At 35.0% G+C, this 16,520-nt stretch overlaps 2 protein-coding genes across 2 annotated transcripts; both read right to left on the minus strand.

Moving 5' to 3' along the window:
* Positions 1 to 6,753: 6,753 nt before the first annotated feature.
* LOC133039345 (uncharacterized) lies at positions 6,754 to 7,464 on the minus strand. Its single transcript, XM_061118218.1, has one exon. The coding sequence runs from the start codon at positions 7,462 to 7,464 to the stop codon at positions 6,754 to 6,756; it is 711 nt and encodes a 236-aa protein (XP_060974201.1).
* Positions 7,465 to 11,652: 4,188 nt separating this feature from the next.
* On the minus strand, positions 11,653 to 12,477 carry LOC133039346 (uncharacterized). The gene has a single exon (XM_061118219.1). It carries the CDS (start codon positions 12,475 to 12,477, stop codon positions 11,653 to 11,655), a length of 825 nt encoding a protein of 274 aa, XP_060974202.1.
* Positions 12,478 to 16,520: the final 4,043 nt, after the last annotated feature.

Below are 16,520 nucleotides of genomic sequence, written 5' to 3' on the forward strand. Positions count from 1 at the left end.
TCGACGTTTTTTTTTCAGCGTTATTAGAATTTAATTTCTGATTTTTCTATGATTTTTAATTAATTTTTTGACTCCGTTTAATAATTATTATTATTTTAATGATAATTATGTAGTTAAAAAATTATTAAAAATATTTTTTGATGATTTTTCGAAATTTGTCAATCATAGAAAATTTTTTGAGTTTCTTCTCGTTCCATAAAACATAGTCACTCTCTTATTTAATTTGTTTTGACTATGTAGTCTCCACCAATTTTCTTATATTCACATCTTTTAATTATTTGTTGTTCAAAAGTTATAAAACTTGATTATTTGATACAAAAATAATGTGTTATGGTGGACACTTTATTTTTTGCTTATCAATATAATAAAAGCAATTGTATATCTCTTTTGGAAATTTGGTTGAAAATTATTAATTTTCAATGATTGTTTTATCACCAAATTTCACATGTTGAAGAAAATATTATATTTTTGGTTGACTATATGTGTAATTATTTGCCCAAAGGTAGTATTTACATATATTAGTTCACATTCCATGAAGTGAGTTAATATTAAATGTATATATTTTAATTATTTGCCCAAAGGTAATAATTTAAATATATAAATTTATTATTATTTTTTTTTGTTTGAATTAATACATATTTTTAAGAAATTTATTTGCCCAAAGGTAATAAAATTCTTAAATGATATGTATTTTTTCTTTGTTGTTAACTTCATGAAGGTAGATCATGTGTGTGTTATATTCTCACCCCAAAGGGGAGTTTATAATGACCAGTTGATTCTACAATATTTTCTAATACATTGCTCATATTGCTTATTCAAGTTTTAATTTTTTGAATTTTTCAGTCTCCTTTTCTGTGAACAACAATAATGCTTCCATTCATATTTTGAATGCTTCCAACTACAAGACATGGAAACGAGATGTGGAATTTACTTTAGGCATAATGGATATGGACTTGTGCCTACGAGAAGAAAAACCTGCTGATCTTACTGACTCCGATACGGTACCGAGAGAACTCATCATGCACAATGGGAAAAGTCAAGTCGACTTAGTCTTCTTACTATGAAAAGATCCATTCCTGAACATCTATTGAGTGGTTTGCCAGACACTACAAATGCCAAAGAGTTTTTCAATGCTGTAGAAAAATTATACGACACTGGTGAAAACGCTGAAGCTGGACATCTTATGGATGAAATGACAACCATTAAGTATGATGAATTAAAAGGAGTGCGAGATTTTATTCTGAAATTGGTGAATGTTCAGTCCAAGTTAAAAGATCATAATATTCCTCTTCCTGACTCTTTCATTATTCATCGAGCTCTTCATGCTCTTCCTGCCTCTTTCACTAATCAAGACAAACCTACAACACTTACAATCAAACATGGACTATCGGCGACCTAATTTCTCGGTGTGTAGTCGAAGAAAGCAAGCTTAAAAGGGAGAAGAATGAATCTGCTAACTATGTTTCTCACCTCAAGCCCAACAAAGGAAAAGGAAAATTCAAGAATAAAAATGATGGTGCTACAAAACAGAATGGTAATGGTAAGGAGCATAAGAATAAACAGAAGAATAACAACGGAAAGTCCAAATACTCTAATGTGAAGTGTTACTTTTGTGAAAAATTGGGGCATCGGAGAACAGACTGTCACCAATTTAAGACTTGGTTAGAAAAGAAGCAAGCACAATCAGGTAATCCATTGGCATGTGTTTGTTTTGAATCTAATCTAGTTGATGTTCCTATTGATTCTTGGTGGTTAGACGGTGGTGCTACTGTTCATGTTTCTGCTTCCTTACAGGGGCTAAGGGATCTCAGGAAGCCAAGTGAGAGGGAGTCCAAGCTTAAAGTGGGCAATGATGTTGGAGTTGACGTTATCTATGTTGGAACATTTATTCTTGAATTACAGTCTCGCGATAAGATTATTCTGAACAATACTTTTTATGTTCCTACTTTTAAAAGGAATTTAGTTTCGCTTCCGCTTTTGGTTAAACAAGGATATTCTTTTCATTTTGCAAATGATAATGTTGACATTATGCTTGACTCTCGAATTATTGGAAATTGCTTTTATTCTGATGGTCTTTACAAGTTGTCATTGGCTTCTTTAGATTCCTCTTTTACTGTTGTGAATTCTGTGGGTAAAAGACCTCATATTAAGGAAACATCCTTATTGTTATGGCACAAAAGATTGGGTCATATTTCCAGAGAAAGGGTTGATCGTTTAATTAAATCTGAAATACTTCCTCCTCTTGATGCTTCGATTGGGATACTTGTGTTGATTGTACTCGTGGAAAATTGACTAAAACAAGAAAGAACACCGCAAACCGCAATAATCTTTATTGGAAATTATCCACACGGACATCGTTGGTCCTTATTCCACCACGTTGTGCAGAAATAAGTATTTTATCACTTTTATCGATGATTTTTCTCGTTATGGATTCACCTATTTAATTAAAGAAAAATCTGACGCCCTTGATAAACTCAAAATTTTTCGAAATGAGGTTGAGAAACAATTAGGAAGAGTCATCAAAGTTGTTCATTCTGATCGTGGAGGAGAATATTATGGTCGTTATACGTAATCCGGACAACACATGGGGCTTTTTGCGTAGTACTTACAAGAAAATGGTATAGTTGCTCAATACACTATGCCCGGTTCACCGTAGCAAAATGGCGTTGCCGAAAGGAGAAATCGCACTCTCATGGATATGGTTAGAAGTATGATGAGTAGAACAAATCTTCCGTAGTTTTTATGGGGTGAAGCACTTATGACCGCAACTTATATTTTAAATCGTGTTCCCGATGAAATGCATTTCCCAAGACCCCTTTTGAGTTGTGGACCGGCGGAAGCCTAGTCCGAATCATCTTCGAGTATGGGGTTGTCCAGTTGAAGTAAAGATTTATGATCCTAATTTGAAAAAGTTAGATCCGAGAACAAATCGTTGTTATTTCATTGGTTATCCAATGCGCTCAAAAGGCTATCGCTTTTACTGTCCTACTCGTGGTATGCGAATTGTTGAATCTCGCATCGCTAAATTTCTCGGAATTTGATGTTGCCGAAAAAATTCCTTCAACATCTCTTGAAATGGGGGAGTCATCTAAAGGAATTTGTATTCCTATGTCATTTTCAAGAGATGATAATAGTAGTCTCCATCCTACTCCAAATTGGTAATGCTCCCATTGTTGATGAATATATTGCTCCCGATATCGAAGATGATGAAGGTCCTATTATTGATGAAGGGCCTATTAATGATGAAGCTCCTATTGTTAATGAGAATCCAGTTATTGAAGAAATTCCAGTTGTGGAAGATGTTATTCAAAACAATGATCAACAAAGAGAAGTTATTCCAGAAGTACCTCCTCTAAGAAGATCTCAGAGACAAAAGAAGTCAACAAAGTGTCATGATAATTTTGTTTATCTTGGAGAAGGAGAATATGATATTGATCATTTTGTGGATCCCGTCACTTTTAGTGAAGCACTTAATAGTCCACAATCTTCAAAATGGTTAGCGCTACGGATGATGAGATCGACTCCATGAAGAAAAATGGTGTATGGGAGCTAGTTTTATTACTCGATGGTTTCAAACCAATAGGTTGTAAGTGGATTTTAAAGGCTAAAAGGGATAAAAAGGGACGATTGAAAGGTTTAAAGCGCGTTTAGTGGCTAAAGGCTTTACTCAAAGAGAAGGTATTGATTACACCGAAACTTTCTCACCGTTTCCACTAAAGATTCATTCGTAATTATTATGGCCTTAGTTGCGCATTTTGATTTAGAGTTGCATCAAATGGATGTTAAAACTGCTTTTCGAATGGAGAATTGAATGAGGAAGTCTATATGTCTCAACTTCGAAGGCTACAAGGAGAAAGGAAAAGAACACTTGGTTTGCAAGTTGAAACGATCCATTTATGGTCTCAAACGGGCATCTCGCCGAGTGGTACTTGAAGTTTGACAAGGTTGTGACATCCTTTGGTTTCGTAGAGAACAAGTTTGATCAGTGTATTTATATGAAGATCAGTGGGAGTCGTTATATTTTTCTTGTTCTTTATGTAGATGACATTTTACTTGCCGGCGGTGATTTGTCATTACTAAATGAGACCAAAAAATTTTCGTCTTCCAATTTTGATATGAAAGATCTTGGAGAGGCATCCTATGTTTTGGGGATTGAGATCCATCGTGACAGAATCGAAAAGTTCTTGGCTTATCTCAAGAAGCTTACATTAATCGTGTGCTCAAAAGGTTCAACATGGATTGGTGTAAAGGCCGGTTCGTTCCTATTCTCGAAAGGGGACAAGTTCACTAAGCGACAATGTCCTAAGAACGACTTGGAAAGAGGAGCAATGAAGAACATCCCTTATGCAAGTGTAGTAGGGAGTTTGATGTATGCTCGGGTTTGCACTCGAATTCGACATAGCTTTCGTAGTAAATGTTCTTGGGAGATATTTATCTGATCCTGGCCTTGATCATTGGGTTGCAGCCAAGAAAGTTTTGAGATATTTGCAAAGAACGAAGAGTTTTATGCTTGTGTATAAGCATGTTGACAATCTTCGAGTTGTTGGTTATTCGATTCAGCATTTTGGTGGTTGTGTAGATGATTTAAAGTCAACTTCGGCTATATTTTCACATTGGCGGTGTGCCGCTATTTCTTGGAAGAGTGTCAAACGTACTTTGATCACGTCATCTACTATGTATGCTGAGTTTGTTGCATGTTATGGGGCATCTTTGCAAGCTTTGTGGCTGAAGAATTTTATTTCGGAGATACGAGTGGTTGATTCTATTTCCACACCTATGCTAATCTATTGTGATAATAATGCTTTCGTTTTCTTTTCAAAGAATAACAAGATTAGTAGTGCTTCTAAACATATGGAAATAAAGTATCTCACTCGTCGAGACTTGGTCAAGAAAGGAGACATTGTCATTGAAAATTGCAAGACCGAGTCGATGTTAGCTGATCCTCTAACCAAAGGGTTAAGTGCCGTGCTGTTTAATAAACATGTTGTTAATATGGGCATTTTAGAATCTTTTGATCTTTTGGGTTAGTGGGAGTTTTGTTTTCTGTTTGTTTTCAGAAATTATTATTTATAATTTTCTGAATAAAGTTATGAACTACATTTTATGTTTCAATATTTTTTATTATTGAATGGATATGTTTTCAATTATGTTTTGTTATATTCTCGAGAATGATTGAATTGAAAGCATGTGGTTCATATTGTTGTGATCATTGTCTTTTAAATTTATTTGCTTATTGACAATGATATGTTGTTGGCTTAATTCTTTAAGCAAGTTTAGTGACACTTACTTATTTTAAGTGGTGTATGTTTAATTTCACTGGCTTATTTATTAAGCATCACGGTATCAGTGAAATTGAGGACTGATAAGGATATTATGTTATTTTAAATTGATCACATGTTGAACATAATTCCTTACCACACTACTAGACTTATTGACCATGTCGATTTAATACTTTGGTATTTGTGATTATGAATGTCTTTTGTTGAGCTAAAAACAATATGACCGTCATAGTTCATTATCAAAGGTTGAATTGGACCGGTATGTTGAGATGCTATCAGAGAACTATCAGTTTTTAAAGTGGCCACAAATGTTTTCCTGTTGTTCAACCCATGAGTCGTTTTCAAACAAAAATTATTTTGATATATAATATATATGTATTAAAATCAATGTAGCCCAAGTGGGAGAATGTTAGACTTTTTATTTGGGCTTACATTAAGTTTTATTGGTTTTATTAAAACTTGGGTTGATTGGATAGTTCTTTGCTGTGTTAGCCCATGTTGTTGGTGATCAATTGTTAATGGGCTTAGCATCTGTGAGTAAAGTCTAGGTGAAGCAGAAGTGTGGGCTTTTCTAGTTGGATCGAAGCCTTTGATGAGCGAGCCCGGCCAACTAGGGTTTTGTAGCTAAGTCCCCTCCCTAACTCTATAAATACATATTGTCTCATCACAATTGCATACCTTTTGATAATCAGAGAAAATAAACTGCTTCTGATTTAGAGATCTAGGGAGGAAGACTTAGTTGATAGTATTGCACTATCAAATTGGAGTAACTGCTGTGGATCAATCAGAGATAATTGCTATGGATCAATCAGGTACACATACCTAATTATTATATCTTATTATTGTGTTCTATGTTATATACAAATAGATCTTGGGTTAATTGTTAATTTATCTAACATATGGTATATCTATATTAGTTTTGTCAAAATCTTTCTTATTTTAAAGTTATGTCAATTTTTTTTAATTTTTTATGAGTTGTTTTGGGTTGTTGGTATATAGATTTTGTTGTACGGTATATTTATATTTTGTTGTATGGTATATTATTATTCTTAGATGATATTTATTTTTTTATTATGATATGTATAATAGTGGTATATAATTTTATTAGCATAATAAAAATATTTTAATGTATGTATATAATTTTATTGTCATGCTACATATATTTAATTATTATTTTTATATTTTTTGATTGTATGATTATTTATTTTAAATAATATTTAATTAGTTTTTATTTTATTATATACAATGGTCATGGTATATATATTTTAATTGTGGTATATAATTTGGTTAGTATAGTATACATACATATATATATATTAGTAATCTATATTTTTTTTATTATTATTTTTTGTATATATGTTTTGGTGTATGGTATATGTATTTTTTGTTATACGGTATATAATTTTTTAAATAATATTTAAGTTTTATTTTCTATTGTACTTTTTTTTTTGAGAAAGTTTCACTGTTATTATAATCAACAATCGTTTACAACAACAGAGAAAATAGGAGTAGGAATTTCTCCTCTCCAACAAGTGTCTACATCCAACCCAAGAGCATATTTTGCTAAACCATGAGCAGCTTGGTTAGCATTTCTCTTAACATGAGAAACAACAATGCCTGGGAAAAAGGAAAGAAGACAACGGACATCTAAAATTAAATCAGAAAAAGCAGATAAATCTGAGGATGCATGATTGATTGCTGAGGAAACACGAAGAGCATCAGTCTCAACATAATCGATTTCCAAATCGAGTTGCGTGATCCAATTTAGTGCATGAAAGAGAGCTTTCGCCTCCATTTCGTCTGATCTAAAGCATCCTTGAATTGGCTTCGATAAAGCAGCGACTACCTGACCATCATGATCTCTAACAATTGCTCCAACGCCAAGAATTTTGTCGACAGTATTGACCGCAGCATCAACATTAAGCTTCAACTTGTGAAGTGAAGGTGGCTTCCATGGAATGCCCTCTGTTGGTCGGGTCTTGAATGCAGCAGAATTTGTAGAAGTAGCAGCAGTATTCAAATGATTGACAGCAGAATGTGGAGATAGAGTTGCAATAGGATCTTGTGTACTGGTAGCTTTTATATAGTTGTTCATATATGTTGTTGCATGTAAAGCCAGAGCAGTAGCATCTTTATTCTTATTTCCATGTATTATTTTGTTGCGGTCAGTCCATATCACCCACATAATGCAGATCAACATCTCAAACTCATCCTAACTAAGAAAATTGGCTATATGGAAAAGATAATCACCATTAACCAAATGTAGGGCCTTAGCATAATCAATAGGATAATTAAATAGTTTCCAAACATCCTTAGCATGCCTACAGCAAAACAATGCGTGCCCAATCGATTCCCAAGCTTGTGTATACAAAGAGCAAACTGCCGAAGTGAGGACTTTTTTTTGAACCAAAGCAGAAGCCACTGGTATAGCATTATTGATCACCCGCCAAGCAAAGATTTTAATCTTTGAGGGTAGCTTGAGATTCCAAAAAAAATTCCACCATTCACTATGTGAGTGAGAAGTAGAATCTAAGTCCTTTTCATTTAAATCTGAAGCTAGATGAAAGCCAGATTTAACCGTGTAAGTCCCAGCAGTAGTGTAATGTCAAATTAGCCTATCTTGAGCTTGAAAAAAACTTAATGGGATGGTCAATATTCTGTCCACATCTATATCCCCAAAATAAGCTTTTAATAAAGGCAAATTCCACTCTCTTGTCTCCGAAATGAAATGGGAGACTGTCAAAGTGGCTGGTCCAACATAGTTAATAGGACAGAAATTAGAAACAGCTGGTATCCACGGGTCCGTTGCAGCAAAAACATTGTAACCATTCCCAATTTTATATCGAAGTCCTTTGATAAGCAACTCACGTCCCCAACAAATTCCTTGCCACGTTAGAGACGGAGAATGACCAAGATTAGCATCCAAAAAAGATGATTGAGAAAAGTATTTGTGCTGGAGTAATCGGCTCAGTAAAGAATTCGGCATTTAAAAAATTCGCCAAGCTTGCTTAGCCAAAAGAGCTTGGTTGAAGTGAACAAATGATCGAAACCCCATTCCCCCTTCAAATTTTGACTTGCAAAGAAGATTCCAATTTTTCCAATGAATCTTGTTGCCATTTTTGTTTGAACCCCACCAAAAGTTTGCCATCATAGACTCAAGTTGGTTGCAAAATGTTATCGGAAGTTTGAAACAACTCATCGCGTATGTTGGTATTGACTGAACAACAGCTTTCAAAAGCACTTCTTTACCTCCGATAGAAAATAATTTTTCTTTCCAAGCATTGAGCAATTTCCATATACGCTCCTTAATGTTGCTGAACATTTCCTTTTTGTCTCTACCTAAATAAGCAGGTAAGCCCAAATAACGTTCATGGCAATCACTAATAGGTATGTTCAAAGCTTGATTGAAAAATATCTGAATAGCTTGATCAGTATTTGGTGAGAAAGACATAACTGATTTTTGTGTGTTAAGCAATTGACCAGAAGCTCTGTGATAAGTCTGAAGAACCCTTTGAATAGCTAAAGCCGAACTCTTGGTAGCATGACAGAATAGGAGGCTGTCATCTGCAAACAAGAGGTGAGAGATTGATGGTGCATGGCGAGTTAATTTCAGACCCGCAAGATTACCCATATATTCTTCATGATTTAGTAAACGAGATAAGCCTTCAGAACAAATCAAGAATAAGTATGGTGACAATGGATCTCCCTGCCTTAAACCTCTTCCTGGTTTGACATTACCAACAATTTCCCCATTTAAAGAAAAGGAAAAACTTGTTGACGAAAGACATTTCATGATGAGCGAAATCCATGTACTTGCAAATCCCATCTTTTCCATCACAGCTGCTAGATATGCCCATTCTACCCGATCAAAAGCCTTACTCATATCTAATTTGAGAGCAGAGTAACCTTTCTTCCCTTGAGTTTTATGCTTTAAATAATGGACCAACTCAAAAGCAACCAGAATGTTGTCAGTGATTAACCTATTAGACAAGAAAGCACTTTGAGACTCTGAGATGACAAATGGTAGAACCTCTTTGAACCGAAGAACTAACACCTTGGAAATCAGTTTGTAAATGACATTGCATAAGCTGATTGGTCTATAATCACCCATACCAGAAGGAGAACTTATTTTTGGAATAAGGGTGATAATAGATTTATTCAGCATATCCATTGGTTGCCCATCATTAAGAATCCCCAAGACCACCTCAATGACTGAAGAGCCAACAATTTCCCAATAGTTTTGATAGAACATAGCCGACATACCATCGCTACCGGGGCTTTTATCCGGACTCATCAATTTTAAGGCTGCTTCTATCTCGGCTGGTGTGAATGGTTGTGTCAAATTTTCATTCATAGCAGCAGTAACAGTAGTGGGAATTGTGTTTAAGGTGTGATTGAGAGCAGTGAAGTCGATAGGCTGAGCTGTGAAAAGATCCTGAAAATAGGCAGCTATGATTGCTGTCATGCCTTGCTGAGAATATTCTGTAACACCAGCAGCGTTTTTTAATGATTTAATAGCATTATTGTTGCGTCTCGATGAAGCGTGAGCATGAAAAAATTTTGTATTTTGGTCTCCACTTTGCATCCAATCCACTCGAGAACGTTGTTGCCAATAAGTCTCCTCTTGTGCTAATAAATCATCAAGAATAGTTTCTGAATGTTTAAGCTCTTCCATTGAAACTATGGTTCGGTTGGGACTGTGATTTAATGCAGAAACTTTCTGCTGCATTTTTTTGATATCCTTCTGCATATTTCCATATTTACTGGTGTGCCAAGCTTGAAGAGAATTGGAACATTGTTCCAAATTAGTCAAAAACAGATCAGCCGCTACAGTAGTAGAAGAGAAATGCCAGTTTTGCTTGATAATGGCAGCAGCTTCAGCATCTTTTAGCCATAATTTCTCAAATCTGAAACGAGACTTCCTCCTCACTTGCTGAGTTTGTTGATTGAGTGTACGAATAGTAACCGTAATAGCCCGATGGTCTGATCTGAAAAAGTCTAAGTGAGTAGTGATCATAGGTTCAAATGTAGTTGCCCACTTGTCATTAACGAAACACCAGTCGAGTCTTTCCTTAATTGTACCAGCTTTATGTGGACTTTTAAACCAAGTAAAAGGATCACCATGGACAGGCAGCTCAGAGAAAGAACAAAAATCCAAAACCTGTCTAAATTCATCCATTTGCATTTCATTTCTCAATGCACCCCCTTGCTTATTGGCATTCGAAAGTATCTTGTTAAAATCACCAATCACAATCCACGGTAGCAATGGTGCAACATCACGAAGACGCTTTAAAGTTGTCCAAGAATGACATCGATTAGATTGCTCAGTAGAACCATAGAAAGCAGTGAAATGCATAGTATAGGACCATCACCATAAGCCAAATAGCAATCAAACAAAGTAGTATTATAGTGTAAAAGTGTTACATTGACATCATCATTCCAAAGAAGTAGTAAACCCCCTCCTAGACCTACCCTAGGGACTTCAAGTCCATTATTGAAATGTAAAGCTTGACGAAAACGAGAAATTACATTAGAAATAAGTTTAGTTTCCATAATAAAAAGTACATGAGGAGATTGCTCTTTAACAAGCAAACGAAGATGACGGAATGCGCTCGGGTTCCCCAACCCCCGCGCATTCCAACTAACAATTTTCATGGCTGAAAGCGGGGCTGAGAACCAGCCTCCGCTGAATTGTCCATGAAACCTGACTGATCTTCTTGTGATTCAGAAACAATCTGGTTTGGACCCTCTCCAGTAGACAAGGTTGGAGAGAACATAGGTTGTGTCAGTCCCCTGCATCGCTTCAAAGTTTTCCTCAGTGAAATATTATCAGGTTGCCTCTTGAAAAGTCTGTTTGGGGATGTATTTTCTTTGTCAACAACCTGCCTAACCGATGAACAAACAACATCATCAGTTGTTGTACTTGTTGAATTTTGCAACAGCTTGAGGTTATGCGCATTAGATGGCACATATGACAGAGTAGGATTTGGAGGATAAGTTGCAATAGTACCAACATCAGGGATAAAAATATCAGATAGATCATCAACATCAACCAAATCCGTGCGTGCTTTTGATGTATTAAGAGACTTAGAAGAACCCTCCATGTTTGGCATTGCACTAGTTTGCTTGTTGATAATTCCATTTAAAAGTGCTGGAGTAAACTTGACAATAGTTGCTGGTGTAGCACTAACCGATGGAGAAGGCAGCATAGTAGTTGTGGCAGGTTTGTTATGAAAAATTGAAGGTGATGGTGAAACTGAAGCAGTTGCAGCAGAGTTAGAATCCATGATTGAGACGTGGAGAGGTTCGAGAGTAGAAGAATTATTTGGTATTTGTTGGATAGCAGACGATTCTCCTTGTAACAATGGATGAGTTATGGAATTTCTAGCCAAGCGAGTAAGCAAGGGCCAAGCATTACCCTTGGAAAAATCCGTTCTGTACCTATCAGTCCAGAAGTAGGCAGTGCAGCCCCCTTTAATTCAAGACCATATGGTAACTCGGGTTCGATACCATTATCAATCTTTTCCATCCAAACCATGCATTTCTGAAATGGATGTCCAAGTCTTCCACATTCCATACACCACTCCGGTAGTCGTTCGTATCGAAAATCAACCCAGAATTTGTCCCTAGTTTGTCTAAGTTGGATGTTTCGGCCTCTGAGCAATGGTTTGGTAACATTGAGTTTGACTCGGAATCGAAGGAAAGGACCCCATCCTTCATCCAAAGACTCATCATAAACCTCCATAAATTCCCCAATGATGTTACCGAGTGCCTTGGCTAAAGATTTAGACTTACTTAGGAAAGGCAATCTGTAACATTGAACCCAAAAATTAGAAAAAATCAGATCTTCAGAAGTGACCTTTTGCAGAACACTTGGTGTGTATAACACTATATGGTGGTTTTGAAAGTGGTAAGGTTCCTTCAGAAGAACCCTTTGCTTATCTCCTTCACAACCGAAAGAAAGCACAAACAAATCAGGAGGTTTTTCAGTGATAGTGGTGTGGAATCGACCATTCCAATGATCTTTCATTTGCCTTTGGAATGTAGATAAAAAGACAGATTTGGTAGTGAGAACTCTAGCAACTAACACTGTATCCAAATTGTCATTTTGAACTTCAACATCATCAAGAATCAGTGGAGTTTCTTCATCTTCATCAATAGTCATCTTGCCTTTCATTTTGTCAGTAAGAGGATTCATTATGCTGGTGAAAATCTTGAATGATTTTGGATTGAAGGGAGCGGTTTCAGGGATGGAAAAAACCAGAACAAAGAAAAAACCATAAAGGACTTTTGTAACTGCCTCAGAGCACAATAACGGCAGACTCTCTTACTCTATTTTCTATTGTACTTTTGTTGACATGATACATAATTTTATTAGCATTCTATATATTTTTATTTTTATTTGTTGTTATTATTATATACATTTTTATTGTAAGGTATATATTTTATGTTATATGGTATATACGTTTTATTGTATAATATATCATTTTATTTTAGATAATGTATGTTTAGTTTTTATTTTAGTATACATAAATGTGATATATAATTTTGTTAATATGATATATATAATTTTTTTTTTAATAATATTATATTATTTTGTTTTATTTTTTATTGTAGGTATATACGATTTATTGTATGGTATATGATTTTTGTTGTCTATAATATATTATTTATATTTAATATGATATTTAGTTTCTATTTTATTGTATATAAATTTTTTGGTATGTATTCATATTTTAATGGTGATATATATAATTTTGTTAGCATGATATATATATTTTTTGAGTATTAATTTAGTATTGTTATAATTTCTTTGTGGTATATAATTTTATTACTACGGTATATTAATTTTCTGTACTACGATATATCTAATACTGCTGTATATATTTAAATGATCTAATATATTTATTTATTTTTGTTACAATATAATAATATACAATACTAAAAAATTTATGTAACTTAATTTTGTTATTATATATATATATATTTTTTTAAAAAATATGTGATAAATCTATTTTTATAATTTTTATTAGCTAATTTATTAGATTTGACCATTTTCTTAATTTTTTTAAAAAATTGACATGTACTAACTTAGTTACCAAATTTAAGACCATTTTACATCTCAACCCCATTTTAAATCCCTTAAATCTAAAGAGTCAAAGAAAGAGGACAAAGTAACAATGGAATTCAAAAGGTTACTATCTATCCCATAACTACTTTTTCATTTATTATGGTACTCAAATTATTAAATTAACAGTTCAATTATAATATTATTCTTTTTATAATTTCAGGATAAATTTTTTTTCAGGTTTTGATCCACAATTAAAAAGAAAAGCTTAAGTAAATACATTTATTAGTATCATATGATTTTTGTACAAGTCTTCTTCAAAAAAGAAAAATTTGTACAAGTGGTCTTCAACTGTAATTTACTATCCTCTATTTTAATGGATTTTAAAAGGGAAATTTCAATTTTTGACCCTAATAATACAACCTATATCAAAATTTATACCCCTTTATAATTTGTACAAATTTAGTCCATTAATTACATGAACTTCCCATTTTACCCTTTTTTTAAAAAAAAAAAAAAAAAGCTAAAATCTGAAAGTGTATTTCTCTCTCTCTCTCTTCCCTCTTCCCTCTCTCTCTCGTGCACCACTCTCTCTCTCTAGGAAAAAATTGAAAAATTTATGAAAAACCGAAGCTGAAATCCGTCCCACACGTAATTATTTGCTGTTGCATGGTTGTTTTCTCGGTGGGTGTTGGTGGAAAACCGAAGCACAATACAACATCACTCAAGAATCTTACACCATTATAATGGGTAAGTTGCATTTTAAGCATTTTGTTTGACTTTATGTAGTTTAAAATTGTTATACGTGTGTTTATTGTTGGAAGGCTATTTTTTTGGTCTGAAATTGTTGAGATCTGGCAGATCTGGTTTTCAGTCGATTTCTGGGTTTTCCAGTGTTATCGATGATATGTCGATGATATGTCGATGGTTTGTCGATGATTATAGAGGAAAGGTCAGTGACGACCATTATCGACGTTATGTCGACGTTATGTCGACATGTTGTCGACATCATGCAACCAACTTTGGGATTAACTATTTGTCGACATTTTGTCGACATGTTTGTCGACAGAATGTCGACAACAAGCATTTTTGTTGTTTTTTTTAGAAGTTGTCGATATTTTGTCGACATCATGTCGACAAAATATCGATGCAATGGAAAAATACCGTGGCTAAAACATAAACATAAACATAACATTGACAGAAAATAAAGTTCATTAAAAATAACAAAAAAAAAACATAAAAAAAAAACAGAAAATTAAAAGTTCATAAAAATTAAAAAAAAAACATTAAATAAAACCCACAAACCATAACATAAGAAATTATTTTTTTTTTAAATTCTTTGGCTTGTGGGTGAGCCTTGCAATACTTGCATAATGTTCCAGGCTTCACCGGTTTACCGTTGAAGATGCCCAGTTTGCAACGACGGCATCCTTCGGGGAACCCTGTGTGGTGGAGCCGCCATACACCGATTTTGCAAATTCTCTTTCAAGTTGCATGAACCTGAACTCGTTACCGTTTCGCTCTCTTTCGAAAGCTCGAGCGGCGTCCATAACTTTCTGCATTGCAGGAGTAACTATGCCAACATCAGGCTCCTGCTTCAGCTCCTCAGGAGTTAGGATGGGGAATTTGCCGTTCTTTCGTGGGGCCATATTTCAAACTTAAGAGAATAAGAGAAAATTTTTAAGAGTAAGAGATAGGTAGAATACAAGAGCACTTATGAATAAGATTTCCCTTTGCTTTTATAGAGCAGTAAAAATGTTGGGAATGTATGAAAATTTAATGGTCATTAAATGCGTAATCAGACGGGGAAAAACGCATGAAATGGCGTATTTATCGACGGTAATGTCGATACTATGTCGACATCTTATCGACCACATGCCAATTTAGTGTCACTGCTAACACATTTGTCGACGACATGTCGACTTCATGTCGATATGTTGTCGATAGGACACGTGTCTGACATGCAACGTTTCAGTTGGGAAGGGTCGTTGGGAACGTATGTAAAATTTATTAACATTTAATGTGCAACCGTTTTTAATTGTCGATTGAATGTCGATGGTATGTCGATAGTATGTCGATGACGAGCATGGTTGTTGTTGTTGTCGATTGTATGTCGATAATATGTCGACGCAATGTCGACAATCGCGTTACCCTAATTTCTGGTGTTGTGCTTCTCGACATTATGTCTATAGATATCGATGGGATGTCGATTTTTATTTTTTTTTGGTGTTTTTTCCTTTACTCACCTTGTTTTTTTGGTTTGCAATTGCAGGAGACAAAGTGTTCCTTGTTGTATCGTACGATGGTGTTTGGTTATGTGAGAATTATAATTGGATCTACAAAGCAAATAGCGACTTGACGTTGACGATTACAACCGAGACAACCCTACAAGAACTGCGACAAATTTTATATGAAGAGTTGGAAGTTGATCCGTAGCGTATGATTTAAAGTTGGAGATTTGTTCCTTGTACATGAAGGGAAAAATGGTTGCGCCGTAGGTTATTAAGAGAGAACGCCAACCGAGAACGTTTTTAGAGATGAGGGCAACAATGTCAAATACAGAGTTTATGCCATTATTCGTGACCAAGGTGAGAAAAGTTGGGAATTCGGAGCCTACGCCGCCTACTAATCCTCTCCCTCGGAGTGTGGTAGGGTCTTGCGTTCCCGAAACAGATGTTGGGATTGGTGTGAATGAGGAGGTTCCGGCCAATTTAGAGGTTCCGACCAATTTTGATGTTCCGACCAATGTAGGGCAAGAACAAGAAGCGACAGGATTTCATCAGTTTGAAGAGTTCGATACACCCTTCTACAATAATGATCCTATTGTAGATTTGAATATGGACGATGACCATGATTTAGCGATCGATGAACCCGTAGCGGGACCATTGTTGAGGTTAGAGTGTGTACCGAGTAACCAAGGTACACGGCGAGAACGACAACCTCGTAGTGAAAATCGCACTACACCCGGAACTAGCGGTAGTCGACCGAGCGGGCGAAGAACATGCTCGTCATGCAACGTTCTCAACGTTCTCCTCTTTCGAAGTTTGTACCAAGTTCAAAGCTCCCATGTGGACAAAGGAAGATATAATGGAAAATCATGAGCTAACTACTTGTTTACAAAGTAAGGAAGCGGGGGTGATAGAGCTTGGTAATTTTTATGAAAACAAGGAAGA

The sequence above is a fragment of the Cannabis sativa genome, chromosome 6 (assembly GCF_029168945.1).
Source record: "Cannabis sativa cultivar Pink pepper isolate KNU-18-1 chromosome 6, ASM2916894v1, whole genome shotgun sequence".
Lineage (NCBI taxonomy): Eukaryota > Viridiplantae > Streptophyta > Magnoliopsida > Rosales > Cannabaceae > Cannabis > Cannabis sativa.

Coding starts and splice junctions, on each gene's coding strand:
- LOC133039345 (XM_061118218.1), bottom strand. CDS start 7,464: ATGTGGGTGATATGGACTGACCGCAACAAAATAATACATGGAAATAAG.
- LOC133039346 (XM_061118219.1), bottom strand. CDS start 12,477: ATGAATCCTCTTACTGACAAAATGAAAGGCAAGATGACTATTGATGAA.